The sequence below is a fragment of the Argiope bruennichi genome, chromosome 8 (assembly GCF_947563725.1).
Source record: "Argiope bruennichi chromosome 8, qqArgBrue1.1, whole genome shotgun sequence".
NCBI lineage: Eukaryota > Metazoa > Arthropoda > Arachnida > Araneae > Araneidae > Argiope > Argiope bruennichi.
In genome coordinates this window covers 80,087,193-80,110,053 of record NC_079158.1, presented here as the reverse complement: position 1 = coordinate 80,110,053, position 22,861 = coordinate 80,087,193, and the positions used below count along the sequence as shown (strand labels likewise).

At 26.0% G+C, this 22,861-nt stretch overlaps 1 protein-coding gene across 4 annotated transcripts in view; it reads right to left on the bottom strand.

Annotated features, from left to right (window-relative positions):
- LOC129981948 (cell adhesion molecule DSCAM-like) overlaps window positions 1-22,861 on the bottom strand; it is a 627,118-nt gene that overhangs the window by 281,807 nt on the left and 322,450 nt on the right. For all 4 annotated transcript variants that reach the window (XM_056093016.1, XM_056093014.1, XM_056093015.1 and 1 more), the window contains exons 10-11: window positions 11,431-11,550; window positions 3,460-3,642 (exon numbers count right to left, since the gene is read on the bottom strand). In XM_056093016.1, coding sequence (XP_055948991.1) covers window positions 3,460-3,642; window positions 11,431-11,550 — 303 coding nt within the window. The remainder of the gene's footprint in view (window positions 1-3,459; window positions 3,643-11,430; window positions 11,551-22,861) is intronic.

Sequence of the window (22,861 nt, the reverse complement as noted above, 5' to 3'; positions counted from 1 at the left end):
TTTTCTCTTAGTGATTCTCAAAATCCGAAAAAATAAGTAAATATTTTAATTTTTTTAAACAAGTGAATAGAATTATCTTCAACAGATTAATAAAAATTTAAGTTTGTCTTTCAAATTCACTCGTAACAATATATTACCAGAAGCCAATACATTTTAAAAGTTTTTATTTTATCGATCTAAATTTCATGGGAAATAAAAAATACAAAAAAAAGCATAAAGATAGAAAAATTCAATCAAAATTGCTTGTATATCTCTAAAATTTATCAATAAAACTATACAAACAATTACAAATGTTTGAATGAAATTAAAATATATCAAACTATAATAATCATAACAAAATTTTTCATTGCTTTTAAGGTACATTTCTTAAACTTAAAATGATTTCAGCTTCTATTCAGGTATTATGAAAAGCCTTTGAAAATATATTTCAAAAGCTTTTCTATTTATGTTGATTAATATTTTTTAATTTACGGATTGTTTTTAAAATTTTACCTTAGGGTATATATGTCAACGCTTATTTTTTTTTAATGCCACACATTCCTATTTTTTTCTAAATTAAAACTTACATTTGTTATAAAACTGCGAACACTTACTACATATTACTTAAAGTCTTTATCTATTAATATTAATTTAGAAATTCTTAGTACAAGTTTTAGGAATTTTATATTCAAATATGCTTTGATTATATAAACGTACTTTTTATTCAAAAATTGTTTTTATTTTAATACAAAATCTAAAGAAAAACGTAGTTAATTTGATTTATTAAAGTATAATTAACTTCACTTATTCATTCGTAAATATTATTCATGCATTACGTTATTTGTTTTAAAATCGTAAATATTTTTTTATTCAAATTTTCTTTTAATTTGTATTATATTTAGCTAATTCTTTTTCTACCTTAAACATTTAAACAGAAGCTATTAGTTCATTCAAAAATCTTAAAAAGTGAGAAAAAGTAATAAATTATGAATATATTTATCTACTCAAATTTTTTATCGAAGTACTGTGAATATATTTTACATTTAAGTTAAAAAGCAACTGATGAAAATATTTCTCCCCAGCTTGCATTGTACTTAAAATTCCAACTTTGAATCATCATGATATTTCTCAATAACAAAATTGCTTTTCATGCTTTGTCAATTTTTTTTTCTAATCCGCGAAAATATATTTGTTTTTTTCAGATATAGAAATGTGAAAAATTTACTGGTGGATTTCTTTATTGTTAGTTCCGTTCGTAACAAATTTAGACCACCTTTCTCTTTAACCCTTTGTTATTCGAGGTTCCAATACGTCTCATAAAAATTGCTATGGTTTCTCAAGTTGCGTTTTCTCCTTTTGCATTTTCGTATACGAAATACAGAAAGAAAAAGTATTTTATTCGTCAAAAAATACGAACTTGAGATTTTGATGAATCTTCCAAGTCTCAGACTTATCCCAGTTCTCAAAACGTTATTTCTGTATATCTATCCGTCAGTCTATTTGTTTGCAATTACTATAATTCAATGACGCTTTGAGTTAGACAACATAAATTTGGTATGTTTTCTCAACTTAAATTAATAGATTTCTATCAAAAATATAAATTATAATCTATTATAAACATAGAATTTGTAGATTTCTATCAACTTTATAAATTTATAATTTATAGATTTATAGATTTATATCTAGTTTTGAATGAAACCTTTTTCAAAGTAAACCTTCTGTCCGACTGTTCGAACATGAGTACTTGATAACTTCAAAACGAAGAGAGTTAGATGAATAGAATTTGATACAGAAATTTAACATTTAAAGTGTAGATCTATGTAAAATTTGGCATCAAATGTAAATGTAATAAATTAAAAACTCGACGACTAAAATATATGAAATTTGGTATATGGCATTATGGCTGCCATTGTAGTTCTGTGTCTATTTAATTTTAATCCGTTAGAAAAAGACATTAAAAATAGGCATTCAGTTATATAGTACTTTTATCTTAACACAGTTATTAATCATAAAAGTTTGCTCGTCCATAAGCTCTTTAATAATTATTTATTGCTAATGGCCTGCAGTTATACAAACATTTATTACAGAAATTACCAGATAGTTTCGAGGGGACCACTGACATTGACTTTGCATTTCATCAATCTTTGTTAATCAATTATTCGTTGTTAAATACCAAAAATATATTTATTTCTCTCTCATTTAATTCTATTTCTGCAATGATTGGATACCATCCACCATATTTCTTCTAAATTGCTCTGAATACATATAGTATATAATTTTAGGAATTTATTATGAAATTAGAAATAAATATATTCACAGAAAAGCAAACTGTTAAGACGAATCTTAGATTATTCATGATTTCAAAAGGATATTCATTCAAGTCAGTAATTCTATGTCAGTAATGTTGTATTAAACAATAGGAAAAATAAATGCAGTAAAGTATGTAAAAGGAAATGTAAAAAATAAAGAAAAAAGAAATTCGTTTTCAATTCTTAGGTATTCTTAGTTTCTACTTTTTGGGTCTGATGATTAAAAATGAAACATAATGTATCCTGTTTCTGAAAGTCAATTGGTCCACAAATCCTGTTTATTCAAGAAATATATGGACTATGAGGGATTGGCGGTGTGGTTAATGACTCGTGAGATCCTGCATTTTTGACCAGAAATATCCCACCAGGGTGGAGCTCTTTACCCACTAAAATTTTCTGTCAAATTGCTTAACTAAGTATACTGTATATTTATTTATAAACACAAGGGTAAGAGGTACCATTATGCCAGTAATATGTTAGGACTTAAAATTTTTAACTCCATTATATAGTGTTAATTTTTTTAAATTAAAACTTGACCATAGGGAAGTAGATCCGCAGTTATAGAAAGATCAAAATTTATTATAATTTGATATTTTATATAGAAATTAAAACATTTAAATCCTGTATATTATGTTATCGTATACTTGAATCATATACATTATTAAATTAGAAAGGCAATAATAATTATCAATACACTTAATTTAAAATCAATGAACTATAATGCTGCCACAACAATATTAGACATCGAAGCCAATTGAGAGCCAAAACAAAGGAGGCATCATATATCCATCAGAAGCTATTTCACAAATTTATTTCAGATGAAAAAGGGCCTTCGTCCTGTAGAATAATTTAGTATAAAAAATATCAAATACTCTGAGAGTTATAATATGGAATTTAGAACATTGATCGGTTACATTTTTTAAACCTTAGATTTCTTGAATTAGACAAAAGATAAAATAAAGATGCAGGCTTTTTAATATAGCCAAAATTGTTTTGATCCACTGTCAACTGATTTCAAAGTATAAAATAAAAAAAAAATATTGATAAAATCTGAGAAACTACATCCACTTCATTAATTGACGGTTTTTTTTTTGAGTTGGCTGTTTTTTTAGGATACAAGATATAAAGCATTAAAATGTTTATACATAATGCAAACGCAACAGAAACTCACCGTTAACAGTCAACTTGACAACTTCCGAGAGAGATTCTCCAACGCCATTACTGGCTTCACATAGATATAGTCCTGCATCCTGCTTCTCTACGTCTCTAATGACAAGCGATCCATTTTCTAAAACATACATGTGAGAACTACTGACGACACTTCGGAAGTCTGCAGGTTGAGCGGAACCATCCCCTGGAATGCAAACAAATACATTTAATGAATAAAAATTTAAATCATAAAACAAATTAGTAATAGCATTTTTTAAATTTTAGTTTTATTAATATATTAAAAAATAGAAAAATATTTTTATTTTCATTATTTTCTACATTTTACACATTACTTCACAATTCTTTATTATAAGTTGCATGGAATAAAAGTGAATTTTCTCTCAAATCCACTACCAGATGTCGCCACATTTACGTAATTTTATTTATAAATTGATCAATGAGTTCTGAATTTTTTTTAATTAGTGTATTTTTATCGAGATCTTAAATATTAAAGATATGGCATATTTTTTTAAGGAATAATAAGAATATATATAGGGTAAAAAGGAACTAAAAAATGTATAAAAGTTTATGATTCTAGAAAATAAAAAGTATTAAGTTAGCACATTTAACAGGAAGGGTTGCAAAGATTGTTACGATTTGATCTGTTATGTTAATGCCATTTCCTATAGATCATAAATACTAGTCAAATATCCAAGTCTGCTACGGTTTAGCAAGACGTGATATTAATATATATTATGGTGAAATATTTATGTATTGGTCTATAATTGAGATGAGGATAAATATAAACATAGATGAGTACCGAGACCAAATATACAAATATAACAGTAAGTATTCAAAAAAAAAGTTTTTAAATACTAATTTCTATTAGTAATTACTACCAATCCATGCTAATGAATTGAGAAATACTAACGACAAGTTCTAAATTCATATTTTCTCCCTAGGTCATTTTTCCTTATAATTAGATGCAAAACATATCAGAATGTATAAATGTAGAGATATTAATATTCAGTAATAGAAAATGCGTGAAATTTTATGCTGATAATCTTTAAAATAAAATTAATTATTTAGGACACATTTTAATATTCATTAAAGTGATTTTTTTTCTCATTTTAATATATATGATTATCCAGATATACAGATTTCAGAAATAACGAAATATCATAGATTATCATGATTGAATATAGAATTTCATAATATTATGGCAATAATAATTTCCAAGTAATATGAAAATTTACGTATCATATTTCCAAAAAAATTGAATATGAACACAGACTTCATGAAAATGTAATAAACATTCTTTCGAAAACTCTGAGCATTATTTTTGTTTTCGACTTGGGTTTCATAGAATTCTGTGGATTGAAAACCATTTTATTTACTCTTACTCTCTTTACAGTATTTAATTTAACTTGGTGGAAAAAACATTTTTTTTCAATAGAAAATCAAAATTTATAACTTGTGAGACTAACAGAAAGAGCATTTCCAAAATTGAATGCTTGCTCTTACGGAAGCGCTGCTTCACCTTTTTTCTCCTTTCCTTAATATTTAAAGTTTCATATCTCAATTGTTTGTTTCCCATGTTATGAAACGAATTTCAAATTTTGTTTTTACTTTCTTGTATCATACAAAACTTGAACTCGTTCGGTTGCTTTGCAGGTATCCGCCTTAACTATTTTTGTTCCATTTTCGGTATTTCCCAGCTGAACAAATACTGAACAGAAAAGAACGAGGCGTGGAGAAATAGAAAAAAATAAGACTTCATTCATATACGGATATATAACCAGGGGATATTTTTTAACGGAAACTATTTTGGGAAAAATCGCTGAGATTTCTCTGAGACAGAATCGAAATGAAACATTTTCTATCTTTGCTTTTGGGCCAGCAGCAAATAAAAAGAATACATAAAATCCAGAAGTATTTTTGAAGAAATTTAGAAGAAAGGATCGCTGTTGCAAGTGAGTTGATTTCCAGTTGTATCTAAACTTTTTGCTTGAGTCACTAAGATTCACTAAAAATATAATTCACTTTGAGATTTTGACAGAAACTGGTAAAAACATTCTTTGTGATTCTTTTAAACACAGAAAGGCAATTATATTTTTTAAAAGCCTTTTCTTGTAAACAGTTGAAACCTTTTTTTTTTTCTGATTATTTGCTTCGATTTGAAAATATACTTAAAAATAAGATGACTTTAAATATCTTCTGAAATCAATAATATTATAATCTTCCAATAAATAATGTTTCCAATTAATATGACTCTTGAATGTTTGTCTAACAAATATTTATTTTTTGTATTACTTTCTTATATTATAATCAAGCGCAAGCATCTTTAGTGGTTATTTGTGCATAATAATATATAATAAAATTGTAAAATATGTAATACCATTAAAAAATCAAAATATTTTGTAATGTATTTATATATTAGTGCAATATATTATATTTATTAGAACAATTAGTATATATATATATATATATATATATATATATATATATATATATATATATATATATATATATATATATATATATATATATATACTAATGTTTAGTACATGTATTTATTAGTACAATATTTATTATATATATATATATATATTATATATATATAATATTTTGCACAAATTGGATATTTGAATTTAAAAAAAATCGTAAAATTGTCAATCGTTTGCAGAAAGTCAAGTTTAACCTTGCATGTTACATTTTATTTCTTGTTTTCTTGTATACGAAGTATAAAGAAAATATTTTAATTGTCAAAACATCCGAATTCGTAATTTTTACAAATCTTTAGGTCAAAGTTTCTACGGATGTCTTTGAAAAAGAAATTTTCGTCATTATTTCTGCCTGTGAAGATAAAAAAGTTTTGACCAAGAATTTGGTTTGAAACTGGAAATCAAAAATTATGTAAATTTCAACCGAGTTTTGGACAAAATCCATTCTTAGGAAATGTATCTCTCTGATGTTCGAGTACTAGTGAGTTTGATAACTACGAAACGTAAACAGATGGATAAATGATGTTTAGTACATAGAATTAGAATCTAAAGTATTGATTTTTATCAAATTTTAAACGAAATATGCCAAAGTATTGATCGTCACTGAACTGCACTTACATATGCTAGAAAACTGAATAACACATGAACTGAATGTTTTAAATAAATGCAATATGGCTTGTTACTTTTGCAATTACAACGGTATTGCTGTATCAAATTTTTGTTTCATTCGGTCGTAAGAACGTAAGGCGTGCGTGCGTGCGTGTGTGAACTCGAATACTAAAGAAAGGATTGGCTAGACATATGCAATTTCCATTTATTCTTAATACAAAAAATGCAGATTATTTTTGTTGTTTGAAAAAATATGTTTTGTTGTTTCAAAAAGCTCTACTTGAATAACATGCCAAATACATATTTATCATCCATATTTTAGATGATCATAGAACTTTCAAATACCAAATATCAAATGATTGAATCAGTTTCATGTCTGAAAATTGTCTGTAAAACTCAAAAATGCAATGCTTGAGATCAATGTATATTTTTTTATGGTTGATTGCAATCAAATTTGTTGGTTTGTTTTAATATTTGGATTTAATCCAGGGAAAGGAAAGAGTCTAACATGCACACTCCGTTTATTTTTTCTTATTACAAACCGAAAAATTAGATATACTGCATCACTACAGTTGAAAATAGAGGGAAAGGCAACAGGTGCACTAATACTTCCAAAGAGCTTTTCCCAACTTTCGAAGATTTATTGGGTCCAATCTTTCCCTACTCCATCCTTGCTATGCATTTAGAGGAAACAGAGGAGTACAGAAAGAAAACAGGAAAGATGCTACCATATTTAAATGTTCAAGACAATCCAGCGCTTTATGGTACTCTGTTTGATCTATTAAACCCAGTATTTTCATTTGTATTTATGCCCCTCAACGTTGATTCAACATTATCTTAAAGGTTTTAGGCTATTAGGAAATATTACTTTGATTTATAATTCATTTAAAAATGAGCAATATTCTGTAAGATATGAAAGAATTATAAATAATTACTATATATCTTAATATTAAGTCTAAAAATATTTGAATGAATCTAAAATAGCATTAAAAGAAGTTGCATCTCCAAATGCAAAAATAATAATAATGTAGAAAGAGACTCCAGCAGGAAATATTTCGAGAGTATTCTTGAAAGATGTTCTAAAATTTATGAATAATCTCGACAAATGTTAATAGTTAATATTTAGAATTCATTGAATGCGAGTTTAAATTTTTATCAAATCAATGCAAAGCAACAGAAATAGAATAACTGTAGTAAAGTATTCATGTTTTTCAAATAGTACAGAACAAGAGCTCATAAACTTAAATTGATATATGTTTTAGAATTTTAGTTCATTTCAAGTGCTAATTTATCAGAAAATTGCAGATAACGAACTGAAATATTGCAACTTAAATTTATATGTAGCATGATGTTACAATGTAAATAGTTAGCAACAACTATGACTGGACTGACTATTGACTAACTATTTATATATATGTTAATACATGATATGATAGTATGTATCTTTAAAAAAACTTAATAGTTGAGATTATAATATTATCATTATTTTTCCCATCTGAATAACATTTCCATTAACGACCTTAATTTAAGATGACTACTTTAAATGCAGAAATTTAAAGAACAAATGATAGTAAATTTTAATAACAAGATTATTAATAAGTCTGATGCAATCGAATATTTTTTTCCTTTATTAATTTTGAAACTGATATTTGCAATAAAAATCTTAGAATATTAATTTTAAGTATTTTTATGTTTATTTTCTACTAACCATCCAGAAGTGTAAAGCAAATGTTCCAATTGAGTGTTTTAAAATAATGATCAAACGGCATAAAGTCATACGGGTATCCCATCCATGAGTGTAATAAAATATTATAAGTATTAAATTATAGTAAAATGGGACCACTGAAACGTCCTAGAAAATAAAATAACCTGAAAATTTTTGTTGTTGTTTTTGTTTTGAGAAAGAGCTCTCATTATACGTGAATGTCAATGCATTATAAAAATAACATATTTTTAAAGTCCTTTTTAATTTTACAACTTAGCTCTCTAATAAATGGCAAATTTATAGCAATTAAAAGAATTTAAGCCAAAGTAAATTATTTGAACTTTATTTCATTTATTTTTCATGCTTTAAAAATCATGTTTAAATTTGAAAAAAAAATATTCTTGTCATCTGACGGCAATTTAAAAAGATATGCAAGATTTCGCCAGCAAATAAACAGGTCTTTACTTTGTTATTTTATTTGTTAAAAGTTTCAACATTAAAACTTCCAACAGTAATTGCAAAATAAAGTTCTTTCATCTAACGTTACTTTTAAGATGTAATTAAAAATTCCACATTCCGAAGTTCTAATCTGGATCCTCTAAAAAAATAAGCGATGCATTCACAAATATTTTCTTCTTCATCTCTTCTTTTTGTTTTAAAAAAAAGCAGAGGTTTCTTTTTGTGCTCTCATGAAAAAAAAATTAATAAGAAAAAATCATAACATCGAAACATTTTTCTCAAACCACCGCACCGAGATCGTAATTTGTTGGAAAAACCATAAATTACGAGATGAATTACTGTTCTCAAGGTAAAGAATGTTGAGTAATTAAAGTTATAATGGTGGAGGAGGAATTTTTCTTTGAAAAAATCGCTCTCTAACGCAATTTCGTTTTTTGTCCCCTGTTTCATAAGAAGAAAAAATGAGTGTTAATGGCTTTTTTAAACAAAGGAGATGATTTCAAGAGACCTAGACTCAATAAAAGAAAACAGCTCACTTAATACGTATCTGAATATATTTTGTAATACTCGTAAAATTTCGCATAACGTTTCACGTAATGACATTTCTAAAGTCTTGGCTCTCTAAAAGTATGGAAGGATCATTTACTTCATATGCTCATGCATTTGAGAACACATATATGTCCATAAGAAAAACATCCATCAAACGACATCATAAATTTAAAAAGGAAACATTAGAAATTCCAGGAATAGATATCATGGTACTTTGTAAACAAAGAAAGATGAAAGAAACACATATTTAGAGTGTCTGAAAGTGGGAAATTCATATTATTGTGAATAAATGTTATGACTTGGAGTAAGTTTAATAAACTTTAATTGGTTTCCTGCACAGTTGTAGTTAGAAATCAAAACAATAAAAATGCTTATAGTTAACTTTTAAATAGAATTTTAAAATGTATATGTACTTATGTTAATAAATTTAAAGTACTTGAATCAAATCTTCTTTTAATACATTACATGTAATAAGTTATACATTTTATAGATATCTTAAAAAGTATATTTTATTTATGATATAATTTACTTTAAAAACAATAATTTGTCCAGAATGAAGGTGTCTGAAATATTCTGTATCATTTTATATTCGTGTCTTAAATATTTTATGAGCCAGTCTTCTGACTTTATAAACCTATCTAGACATTATATTCTGAAAATGTGAAGTCCTCCATTCATTGATGTTTTAAATTAAATAAAATTTCAATGTAAGTTTTAAAGTAAAGCCATATTTCATAATAACTATATTAATTTGTATATTCGAAGGAGAGTAAAAAAAATCTAGATGAACTGTACAATCAAGTCTCCAAATCAAACACAAACAGTTGAAACAAAAAAATTGTGTTCAAAAAATTTACTGCGAATTTAAAATAGATATAAATTGTAAAGTTTGTGATAAATAGATTTTGTAAAATGCATCTGATAATTGATTTATCTATTTATTTGTCTTAAAAGAAGCTCTTTTTTAAGAATGAACTTTAATTTCTATTTTAAAAATGAATTTAAACTTTTCAGTAGTTCATAGATACTTCTGAGTAAGAATTTCTGTCATTGAAAATGCGCCATCATCAATTGAGCGAATGTATATTAAACCACACTCTTTTAAATACAACTTAAAATCTAGAGCAGGATAGCAGCTCCAAACATGGAATCCATATACAAGACGATAAAAAAACAGGAATCAGATTATTTCAATATTTACTAATTACGATCTTGCTGGCAATGCATTATTGAATAAGCCCATAGCTTGATAATAATAATAAAAAAATGTATGTTTTTTTTTTCACTTTCTTATGAGTATTTGGTCTCATAAACATACAATTCTTCAAATTAATTAAAATATATAAACTTTTACGAACAGTTCCTGTTTCCAGATATAAGATGAATGAGAAAGCCTACAACAAGTTTTAAGGCTAGGTTAGATGCATGGATATCTGACCTACGTTGCGTTTGATACCATTCAGGTACATTATTACTTCAGTTGCAATATAGATTATCAAAAAAGTAATTGTGATAAAGGACTAAAGGGATGTCGCATTGTTTTACATACCAAGCAAAATTCACAGCTTTAAATCATGTACTATCCACAACATTTGAAGAAAAAAACCCAGCGAACTCATATACCAGTACACTTAAAGCAGTTTCTCACCAGATAATGCCTTTATCGATCGTCACAAGCGTTTCATATACCAGAATGCAACATCCATAGGAATAATTCAAACACGAGAGGGAAGCCTAGGGATGTTCAAGATCCAATGACAGGATTTATGGCAACTACCTCTTGGGAAAGTAATCTGAATATAACTTGTTATAGAAGCGGTATAAGCGATTATCTTGTGAACTATAACGAATTTGTAGATCCTTACTACGTTATAAAATCGTAATTTGACAATACTATGTTATTTGTCATAGAGGAAATATTTATTTCCAGATTTTTGTAGTTTTCTACATATATTACATTTAAACTATGTTTTAAAATTTATATGTTAAATTTTTATTTTCTTTAATTTAATCCCAGATTCGCTAAATAATCAATGTCATTTCCTTTGGAGTTCTACTATCTACAGCTTTTCCAGGCATATCTGACATGCTTTTAAAATCTATCCATGGGCTTTAGAATTCTTATGAGCATTAATCTTAAGAAATGAAAAGGAAAAAATATATGTACCAGGTCTGTATTTCCACCGATGTATTGGTTCTGGAATACCTTCTGCTTGGCATGTAAATACAACTTTTTGATTCACGATTACTTCCATATCCTTTGGTTTCTTCACCCATTTTGGACTAGCTGTAAAAACAAAAGAACAAAATAAATCGTGTCATTAAATTCGTCTATTAGAAGTCAAATACATGTTTTTAAACATATACATGATATATTGTATATTACAGATATAAATATTGTGCAGCTATATGTATTTTATCTACTTAATATTTATAGCACTCATTATATTGCTGACATATATATATTTTTGAAAAACTACGGAATACTTCAAAATATTATAAAACAATCTTACGGTTTTAGTCTTTAGAACCTTATATTTTATTAACTATTTCTATGCATGAACTATCAGAGAAATCTGATATAAATTTTTTTTGATAATGAGGGGAAGATGTTGAAAGTTAAATATTATATTCTATTTGAAATTATATTTCTCTTTCTAATTAATGTCGTTAAAATATTCTTGAAATTATTATAGAATTTAAGTAAAATTAAAAAATACTTGAAAGAATTCAAATGATTGAAACTTTTATTTATATTATAATTTTACATTAATACTTTACTGATATACATAGAAAAATAATTGAGACACAAATTTGAAATTTTACTTTTCTATTGATGTTTATCTCTTAAAAATAAAAAGTACGCAATGCCACATAAGAAAAACAATACTAAAATAGTAATTTCAGCTAGATAATTATCTCATTAAAAAGTAAAGAAAAAATATCTTGTTATATCAATATGAAGACAATAATAAAATCTTATTTTTTTGCATGAAAAATTGTTTCACGTTGATAGATTATTATAGATAATTTAAGAAATTCTAAATTTTTATGCTAATCTAATACATACCAGATCTCGCGAAACTCTATTTTATTTACATATTTAAATCGTTGATTGGCATTAATAATATCAGTGAGTAGATAATTGTATACAGATTTTGAACAGCAGATGACGTAAACTATCAAGGGCTTATTTTTGTCATATTTTTAAAACTTTGAAAAATTTCTAACACCATATCAGGAGGAGTTCTAGCACAATACATGTCATTTATTATTTATTGTATATCACAAGGAAAAAAGCTACTGGACATACTTAGGCTTTAGAAATGACGTAAAATCTGATTTTCTGTTCAAAATACATAATTGGCATTGAATGTATGGTCTAACTTTATTCGGAAATTTCGAGAGCTTTAAAATCGAATCAAAAGAGTATGGAAATTTTATGGCTCAATTTAGGAAGGGAATTTGTAACACAAATCATCTTATTAAAACATATATAAATGTCCTCCAATGTTGACAAATTAAATTTTACTTCCTGTTTGTGTTTCATTTTCTTCACGATAAGTACTGCTAGAAGGAATGCACAGATATTTTAAGTATTTAATTTGAAGTTTCCATTAAATCGAAAAATTTCTTTTCTAACAGTTCTGCATCAAACAGAAAGCCTAATGCCAAAGAGATTTCAATAATAAATGAAACTTCTCGGATGAATCGAAACATTAAATGATGATTTAGATTTATGGATATGATAGATTTATCGATTAAAATAAAATTACAAATATTTCTTAATCATAATCATAGTTTAGAATCTAAATTTCCTTAACATCTGGATTATTCATTTTCATTTTGAATTATAGTCTGTGATACAAATCATAAAGAGTTTTCAGAAATATTTATTCCTATAATCTTGAAATATGATTTTTTTTTTTTCAAATCGATCCAAAGTAATTCACCTATTCGTCAAATCGTATTTTCCCCCGATAACCTTCCTTCTCAGTACAATTCTATGTATAATTTATTTATTGTGCTACACATATCTATTTATTCGATAGTCAAATTATTTCAGTACCTGACGAAAGACACCAACAGATTGAACAGTTTCAGTCATTTGTTTTTATATGACTTAATCCAAAAACATGTCTACTTGAAAATATCCTTTCTCTAAAATTTCTAAAGCTACTTTTATTTATTTATTTTGGAAATTAAAGAAATCATTAACCCATCACGATCTTATGGACACTCTGTATTTGAAACTTTTCATATAGAAGTGATTTGCATTATCTTAAATAAAATCTCAGTTTTTTAATAGACAAGTTTTTCTTGGTTTGAAATGAGAGCAGCTACTTATGGCTTAAGAAGTTTTTTGAAAGTATTGCTAAACATCTTCTGTTTTATTTAATATATTTCAAAAATTTTAATTTGTAGTGTGATACACTTATGTATGTTTTTAATTTCAACAAGTATACGATAAAAATGAACGCCTATTTTATTTATTAATGATTCTATTTGTTTATCAATACGTTAATAGATACATATACCTTTGCGCTTGAAATATATTTATTCTACCAATTTCTCAAATTTCTGCACGCAGTCAAAAAAAAATGTGCTTACTTTAAAACTTCAAAACAAAATACGATAAGTATCCTTTCCTCTTCTTCTCTTATTTCATATTCGTGTACTCGTTTTCGCGGATTTCAATAGATGCAGAAAATTTTGCTCAACTTGTTTCATAACAAATGTTTGTTCGTGCCAGCAAATACACAGCTGCAAAAGTTTGATCTTCTGTTTAAGCAAGAAATCGAAAAGTAGGGAAACGGAAAGCAAGATCAAACCAACATTAGTATTTTTTTTATTTCTTTTCCCAAAGCTGTTTCTGGTATTTAATGATGAAGAACGTTTTCCTAACTTTCTTTTTAAGCTGCAATGTCACGTTTCATTGCTCAATGGAATTTCCTTCGATTTCGTGATCTAAATTTTGATGGTTTCATAACTAAAGATATATGCTTCTTACATCCATAAGAGATACGTTACCTTTCCCATTTTAGAGTGAATTTTACTTTTATACTTTTATACGGCTTAATAAAGCTGCGGGAATGCTTCCAGAAAAGTTTTAAATAGTTCTCGCAAGCGCATTTTAGTTTGGAAAGAATGCTGCTAAGAATACTTTCTTTCTTATGGCTTTAAAAATTTTTGGAAAGTATTGCTCACCATCTGAAGCTCAATTTAATATATTGCATAACTTTCAATTTGGGAACTATTATTGTCGTGAATAAGATTTGAGAATTATCAAAATTTGTTCCAAAATTTTTTTAAGTACAAATAATATGACAATTGCATTATTTTATCTTTCTACGAAACTAGTACACATTTTGCACCAATAAATCATAATTATTTCCCCTTCCCACTTTCTAACCTATATATAATTTGACATCAGTGCACTTTAACATCAATTCTCCCCCTCTTTCTGTTATCGGAATTGTTGCTGGAGGTTCTCTTTATTTATTTAATAATATGCGAAGTGAATATGAGCAGTTTTCCCTAAGAGTTTTCAAAGAAATCCAAACTCTAAATATATCTCTAATATAACTAATAGATAAATGTAACTCTAATCTAACTAAATATAACTCTCTAATATAACTAAATATTACTCTCTAATATAACTAATTATATCTCCATTCATAATCTAATCTAGTAAAGTTAATAACTAAATATAACTCACTAATATCATCAAATATAACTCACTAATATCACTAAATATAACTGTCTAATATCACTAAATGTAACTGTCTAATATCATTAAATGTAACTGTCTAATATAGCTAAATATAACTCTCTAATATAACTAAATATAACTCTCTAATATCATTAAATATAACTAATCATAGTTTTAAATAGTTCTCGAAATCGCATTTCGAGAACTATTTCAAGATGGTTTAGAATGAATAATGCTGAGAATACTTTGCTTCTTACGGCTTTAAAAGGGTTCGGAAAGTATTTCTACAATCTGCTGCTTTATTTAATATATTGCGAAATTTTTAATTTGTGTTCTACAATTATTGTGAATGAGATTTGAGAATTACCAAGAATTAATTTCGAAATTTTCTTAATAAACAGTATAAATAATATAATAATTGAATTAATTTGTCTAACTGCGAAGCTAGAACACATGTTGCACCAATAAATCATATTTATTTCTCTTTCTCTCATTTTAACCAATATATTATTTGAGAGTACAACAACAATTCTTTCTCTTTCTGTTATCGGAATTGGTGAAGGAAGTTCTCTTTATATATATATATATATATATATATATATATATATATATATATATATATATATATATATATATATTCAATAACGAAACAAAAATGAGATAGTTTCCCTCAAAAGTCTTCAAGGTAATCCATATTCTTTATTCCAGTTCCTATTATTCTAACCAATATATAGCTTTTTGGATTATTTTTTAGCAATAATTAGCTATCAGTTAAAGGGATTGTTCCAAAACATTTCCCGAATTACTTTCGAAAAAGATAGATATAATGCAATACCCCAGAAGGAGAGAATTTGAACCCATTTAATGGAGCCAGTGAGTCTTCTACATCGGTCATGTGTTTGGTGCTCAAATACAATTTGAATATTGGAATGTGTATTTAGCTAGAATAACAGAGCTAGTGGAATTAGAAACCATAGATAATCTACTTTACTGTTTTATTCACACACTCATTCGTGTGTGAAGACAAAAAGTATTTCTACAAAGCAAATTAAAAAAATGTTTCTTTGATTGAAAAATTAAAAATGTCTCAAAAATTAGGAAGGAAACGCTCTACTTCTCCTTCGGAGTTCCTCGATTTAAAATGATGTTCTGGGATATAGATCCTAAAGACCAAAATGTCTAATAATAGAAATTCTTGACTGACATGCCATTAGTGCTAAGATTGTTATTATGCTTCTAGATTAAAAGATACTCCAACCATCAAATGAAATACTTTTTCAATAGAAAAAGCAGAGCTGGAAAAAGTTACAGATAATTTAAAGTTATTTTAACATGCCCTAAATTTATAAACTGAATCTAGGAAAGTGCTTTTTATAAACTTTATAACTGTACAGATATTGCATGTGATTTAGTATTTATAAAAAAGTTAGAAACACCTCAAAACATTGCATTTATTAGATGAGATGTCTGGCAAGATAATTACTGTAAAAATGTATATTTTGTAGATACTTAATTTGATTACAAATATCTAGAAAAACATTTGTAAGTTGGGAATCTTACAAAGAAAATATATGTTGTGATACAGGCGGTACTAATTTAATTTGAATGTTTTGAATTGAAAAAAATACTGTCCTTGCATATTATTTGTATTTCATACAAAATATTAGTTATGCTAGTAATGTTTCAAGTATAAACATTTAAATTTTTAACTTTTTTTTTAGTGATAGCATTATAAACTGAAGTAAAAAGACCTATAGATAAAAATATAGGCTTTATATTATAAATTTATATTTTGTAAGATTTTAATTTGACCCTGAAAGAATATTTCGACATCTCAATTTTTGCTTTTCAAGAGGAGAAGATACACTAGAGAAAGAAGATATTTACCAGGGTAGACATTTTATTTAGAAGGAATACCTACATCTAGATACCAATTGTTAAAAAATAATTTTGCTTATCAGATATGTCAATATTTGTTGAACATACGAAAAATCCATTATTTTGTCGAGATACCGAGAAAATCTATTATAAAGTAACTATAACAGAATAATGATATATTAATTGCAAGGAATTAGCACTTGTGTGTATTTTTTAACCATCTTAATGGAATGTAAGCCATTATGATTGCTAAAGAATAAGTTATGTTCTTGGAAATTCGGTGCATATTTCTTTATAGAGTTAATCAAATAAAATTCAATAGAACCAACCAATTCCTTTCACTGCAATTTCTTTTCTTACGTATAAATTTAATTTTATATGAGTATATCATGTTTTCCGAATATAAATCCAAGTTATATATATTTGATTTACAATGAAGTAAAATGAAATTGTTAAAATAAATGTTTAAAGAATTAATCTGTTCTTATAAAATATCCAAAACTTATCCCCCCCCCAAAAAAATGTGACAGACAAAAATGTGAAAAGCATAAAAATCATAAATATTAATGTAAATATAAATATGAACTTGCATTTAATTTTTAATATCTTATTCTTCGATATCACTGCGTATCTTTATGATAGTTTTGTGGTAATTCAATAAAAATGCTGAAAGTTGAAATACAGAACAGAAAAATCATTCCATGTAAATGTCAACTTTAAATTTGGATTTTTTTTTTAATTTTTAGCCATAATTCAAGAAGTTATATTTTTATAGATCTTCAAACTTCGATTATACGAAATGCGTATTCTTCATAGTAAAAAATAAATCAGACTTTTTACATACTTGAATTTCTGAAAAATAAAGTTACAAAAATGAGTCGAAATAAAGCAATTAATATTTTAATTAAATTGAATTACAGATAGAAAAAAATTAATAGAATTACAGGAATGAATAAAAATAACAAAATAGTTTTCCAAACTTTTGTTTTGAATTGATTTGAGTTTTTAAATATTATATAAAGGGTATCGATTGTAGAATTTTAAATTATGTATTTTCACGTGTTCTCGCTCACGACAATATTCTAATATTTTCGATTACTTATATTTCATATTACTTATATTTCAATTAATTATAATGAATTTTTATTTTATTTAATTACAATAGTTTCATGATTTCAAAATAAACAATTAATTGGAGGAAAACTCGACTGAAATATTCTGGAATAATTATTAAATTAAACTACAATCTATGCATTAAAAATCATAAAAATTGAAAGTTATAAACATATTAGATTTAAATAAAAAATTTTGTTATATAATTTTTAACATGCATAAAAAATTTGTTTTTTCATTCAAATATTTTTTTTTTCAAATTTAAAGGAAAAAGGTCAAATCTTTTAGGAAATAACAACGATTTTTGATAGTTTCCTTTCAGTTTTGTATGTATACATTTTCTTTGGAATTTTTAGAACCTTTTCTAAAGTTGTTGAAGCCCTCTTTCATCCATAAGAGCAAATTCATGCTTCTGGTTGAATGAGTACTCTTTTAAAACGGGCACTGCGAATCATTTGCCCGAAAGCATAGGTTCAACATTTTATTTGTGATTTCCTTTCCATCCGAATGCTTTGCGTAAGGAAAAAAATGCTATGTATGCGCCATTTTCCAAGCTTAGCACTTTAGAGAGAAATTTAAATTCTAGCCATACAAGCATAGCACGAATACCTCCAGGCTTTTGATCGGGAACGTTTATACAAGTATCGTCACGTTATACTTGCTTTCATTTAGATAGTTTGGAAAAGTTTTCCGGAGCTTAATTGCATACTCTCTTTTAGAAAAGATGAGAAAAAGGAGATAAAACTATTTATATGCGTCATTTTCTGAGAAGAAATTGCATTGGAAGAGAGCTCCTTTTCATTTTTGGGAAGTTTTGGCTTCTTGCATTAAAGTACTCCTTTTCTGAAAGAATGAATCACTTGACTGCTAGTTCTGTTTAGGATTTTGATTAAGCAACGCTGAAAAATTATCTTCGATACTTTTACAAACTGCTGAGCTTTCACTAATAGGCAGTCAAATTTGAAGGACCAGAGGCTCGTTATCCAACCAGATCGAAGTGCATCGATTTTGTGTCGTTCTATTTGTAACAATGCACCGAGACTCGGGGAGAAATATAAGCATAATAAATCACTCTGGCTCGAAATATATAAAGTACTTTAATGCATTGATATGTCAGAAATACAATAGTTGAGCTTTCAAAAACACTGAAAATAAATTTCTTCACAGCATAAAAATAAAAATTTAAAACTCTTTCTCTTTATTCATTAAAGTGTCGTTTTGAAAGAAATAAATGTTATTTTTTCCGATTGATTTGCAAATTTTTATTATGAACTTCAAGATATATTGAATAATATTTTTACTAAGGTACTAAATAATATTTTTTTAAATGAAGAAGTATTCAATCCTAGAGTTAATCGACAAAATTTAAAATTCCCAGCATCGGAGCTCTCGCCTTTTTTTATGTGTTTTCTTTCTCGACTATTTAGGGAATAAATTTATATGCTGCTTTATTGAATAACATTTTAATTAATCACTTCATCATTATTTTATAAATATCCAAGTTTATAATAATGTATGTAATAATTTATGTGTGTGTGTGTTTCATAGTTATTTTGCATTGTTGATGTTATTAGTAATATTAAAACTGTTTTAATTGTAAAAGTTTTTTCCCAATAAACAGAACTATAGTATGAAAAATTCATTATCAAATTGTTTGTCAGGAAAAGAAATTGAATGAAGTGAATTTTCATAATTTAACATCAGAAAAATAGGTGAATAATATTTAGATTCTTAAAGTTCAAAAACATTACTGTTAGAAATTAAATTAAAACCATTTGAAAAACTCTTAAAATAACAGTTACACATTCTCAAAATATACCATTTTACAAGAAGTTATGTTATAAAGATACTGACACGGAAAAGTTTACAAATAAGCATATTTAATATTAATGCAATTAAAATATTAATTATAACGATATGAATTTGCAAATTTCACCACATGTTTTAAAAATTATTTAAAACAATTTATAATAAAACTTTTATTTAAAAGCATATCGTATTATATGCAAGTCCATTAATCATTTGCATGCTCTGAAATGATTTCAAAATTATTCTACACTTTTGATGAAAATATTTGAATGAAATGATTTCTAAATTATTCTACACTTTTGATGAAAATATTTAAATGAAATTATTTCAAAATTATTTTACACTTTTGATGAAAATATTTGAATGAAATGTTTTCTAAATTATTCTACACTTTTGATGAAGATATTTAAATGAAATTTCAAAATTATTCTACACTTTTGATGAAAATATTTGAATGAAATGTTTTCTAAATTATTCTAACTTTTGATGAAAATATTTGAATGAAATGATTTCTAAATTATTCTACACTTTTGATGAAAATATTTAAATGAAATGATTTCAAAATAATTCTACTCTTTTGATAAAAATAATCCGAAAATTGTTCCGCTTACTTCAAACACACATCATTCAATAGTTGCTTTAGTACCTATTGTTTTGGCTCATCATTATTCGAGGATGAACCTAATTATTCAGAATCATAATTTGATATGAAACAAATTACGGTGTCATTCAAATTATGATTCTGAATAATGTTCTTTTATTGATTTTCCAAAATGGCGAAAATAATTGCATCAAGAACATGCATTAAGTCTTTTTCCCCAATGGATAATTAGTTGCAAGTATATTTTTAAAAGCGTTTTATTAAAATCAATAATAATATAACGTGCTTGCATAAGGTTGAAAATAATCAAAATAATCAAAGTAATAAGTTTTTTCCTTTGATTGTCGAAGTGCTATTTTTGCCATTTTTCTTCTATGGCCTGACTATCGATACTTATTATTTGTTATTTGTGTGGCGTTTCATTGAAACAATTTGACAAAATTATTTGAATTACAGCGAAATACTTAATGAGTATTGCTCAAAATTAGTTCACTTTCTACCATGAGCATTTTTACTAATATAATTTTGACAAAATATATTCCAAGATATTTCACAACATCTATATTCACCTGGTCTGGTACTACAAAATGTTTTCCTAATACTGAAGGTTAAATTAACATTTTCGAAGTGATCTTTTAATTTTAATAATGTAATAGAATAAAAATAGCTGAGCATTATAAAATGTTTTATGGAAACGGATTTAAAGTAGCTTTTAAAGATCGGAAAAATGGTTGAGGAAATTCAATGCAGTCTAAGAAGAAGAATTTGAAGATTATTTATTAAATACTAAGTAATACATTAGTATATTTTGCTTTATAATGGTGTAATCTCAATTTTTTATTCACAATAACATACATCTCCTGCTCTTAAAAATACATTCTTAATGAATTTTGCGTATAATTTCTTATCAACAATGCTTATATCCAAACAGACGAACTATTCATCAAGCTTGATTTTTAAAATATTAAAAAAAAATATCTAGCAATTCGTTTTATATTATTATTCGTTTTAATTATTTAGAAAATATTCCAACAATGTATTTGTTTGTGTAAAATTACACTATTGCGTCAAAAATTGTTTAAAATAATAAGAGATGTTTAAAATGTATCAAAAATAATCATTATTAAATACGTATTTAAGTTAAAAGAAAAGAGGAGAATTACAAAATAAAATTGTTTAGTAGTATAACAGAAACTCAAAGTTCTGTCGTGTCTTTTTTCTCAGTGTAGGAAAAGGATTTATAGAGAATTTCGTGGTACAAAAAGTTATTTGTTTTTTGTTGGGTTGTAGGTACCTTTTCTTTGAACTTAGGAAAGGTTAGGAAGAAGATATTTTCTATTTCAGAGCAAACCTTATATTATCTTTTGTTTGTTTGAAGTTTGCCAATAACATCAGTCATTTTTTTTTTCCTTTTAGAAATGTTTTAATCTGTCAAATACTTTCTTCTTGAAAAAAAAGTTAGTGATGATTTAATGTGTTTTAGGGCATAAAAATTTTTTTAAATTTTCGATATTAAAGAATTTTGGCTTTGTAGCAATTTTTTCGAACCCAGTTCACTTTAATTTGTATTGAATTAAAATGTTGCATTTAATCAAACTGCATTATATTAAAAAAAATGTGTTCTAATAATGTTAAGAAAATTAATTATAATTTATTTTAGTCCCATTTAAAGGAATTTTCTTTGAAAAAAATGATTTTTGTATTGTTAAAAAATATTTACATCTGTGCATTTACGTATTTACATATTTTCCTTCTTTTCACAGCATCTATTATTTGTGCTTTATAATGTATTATATAATTTCTTTGAGCCAACTTTGTTAAGAAAGTTAAATTTTATTTCAATTATTATTTGACGCTAACCTTTCAGGTCAGTCATATCCACGATCCGTATCATTTAAACCTTATAAGTGAATTGACAAAATTTATAATAAATTCTCTTCATTTCATGAGACAAATAGCAGCGAATGCAATGCTTCTTTTTGAAGGAATTATTCATAAACTAATTATGTTCAGAGACTAGAAAGAAAGTTTGTAATTAACTATCTAATTTTAGAAGAGATATAATATCCAAGGCAGAGATGCAAGTTAATATTAAAACTTTTCTACTGACTATTTCACAAGAATTCTTAGTAAGAAACGATCATTCTTTCCTGCCATATATAACTCTGAGCCACGTTTTAATTAAATATAGTGACGGTTTTAAAAATTTTAGTTATATTACCATTCTGATTTGAAACATCATAAGAATCATAATGAGAAGGGCTTTACAATCTTAGTGGTGGCTAGATAAGGACGAAGCGTGAACATGAATATGATTTTAAATGGAACAATGGATAATGGTTGTATCCGATCTATAATTTAGAAAGTTATGCTTTCAAAAAGTGAGTTATTAAATTATATTTTATTATTTTTCATCTAAATTAAAAACATATGTTTATTTCTAAAACGATCACACATTTGCCCAAGTAAGTAACAAAAAACCTT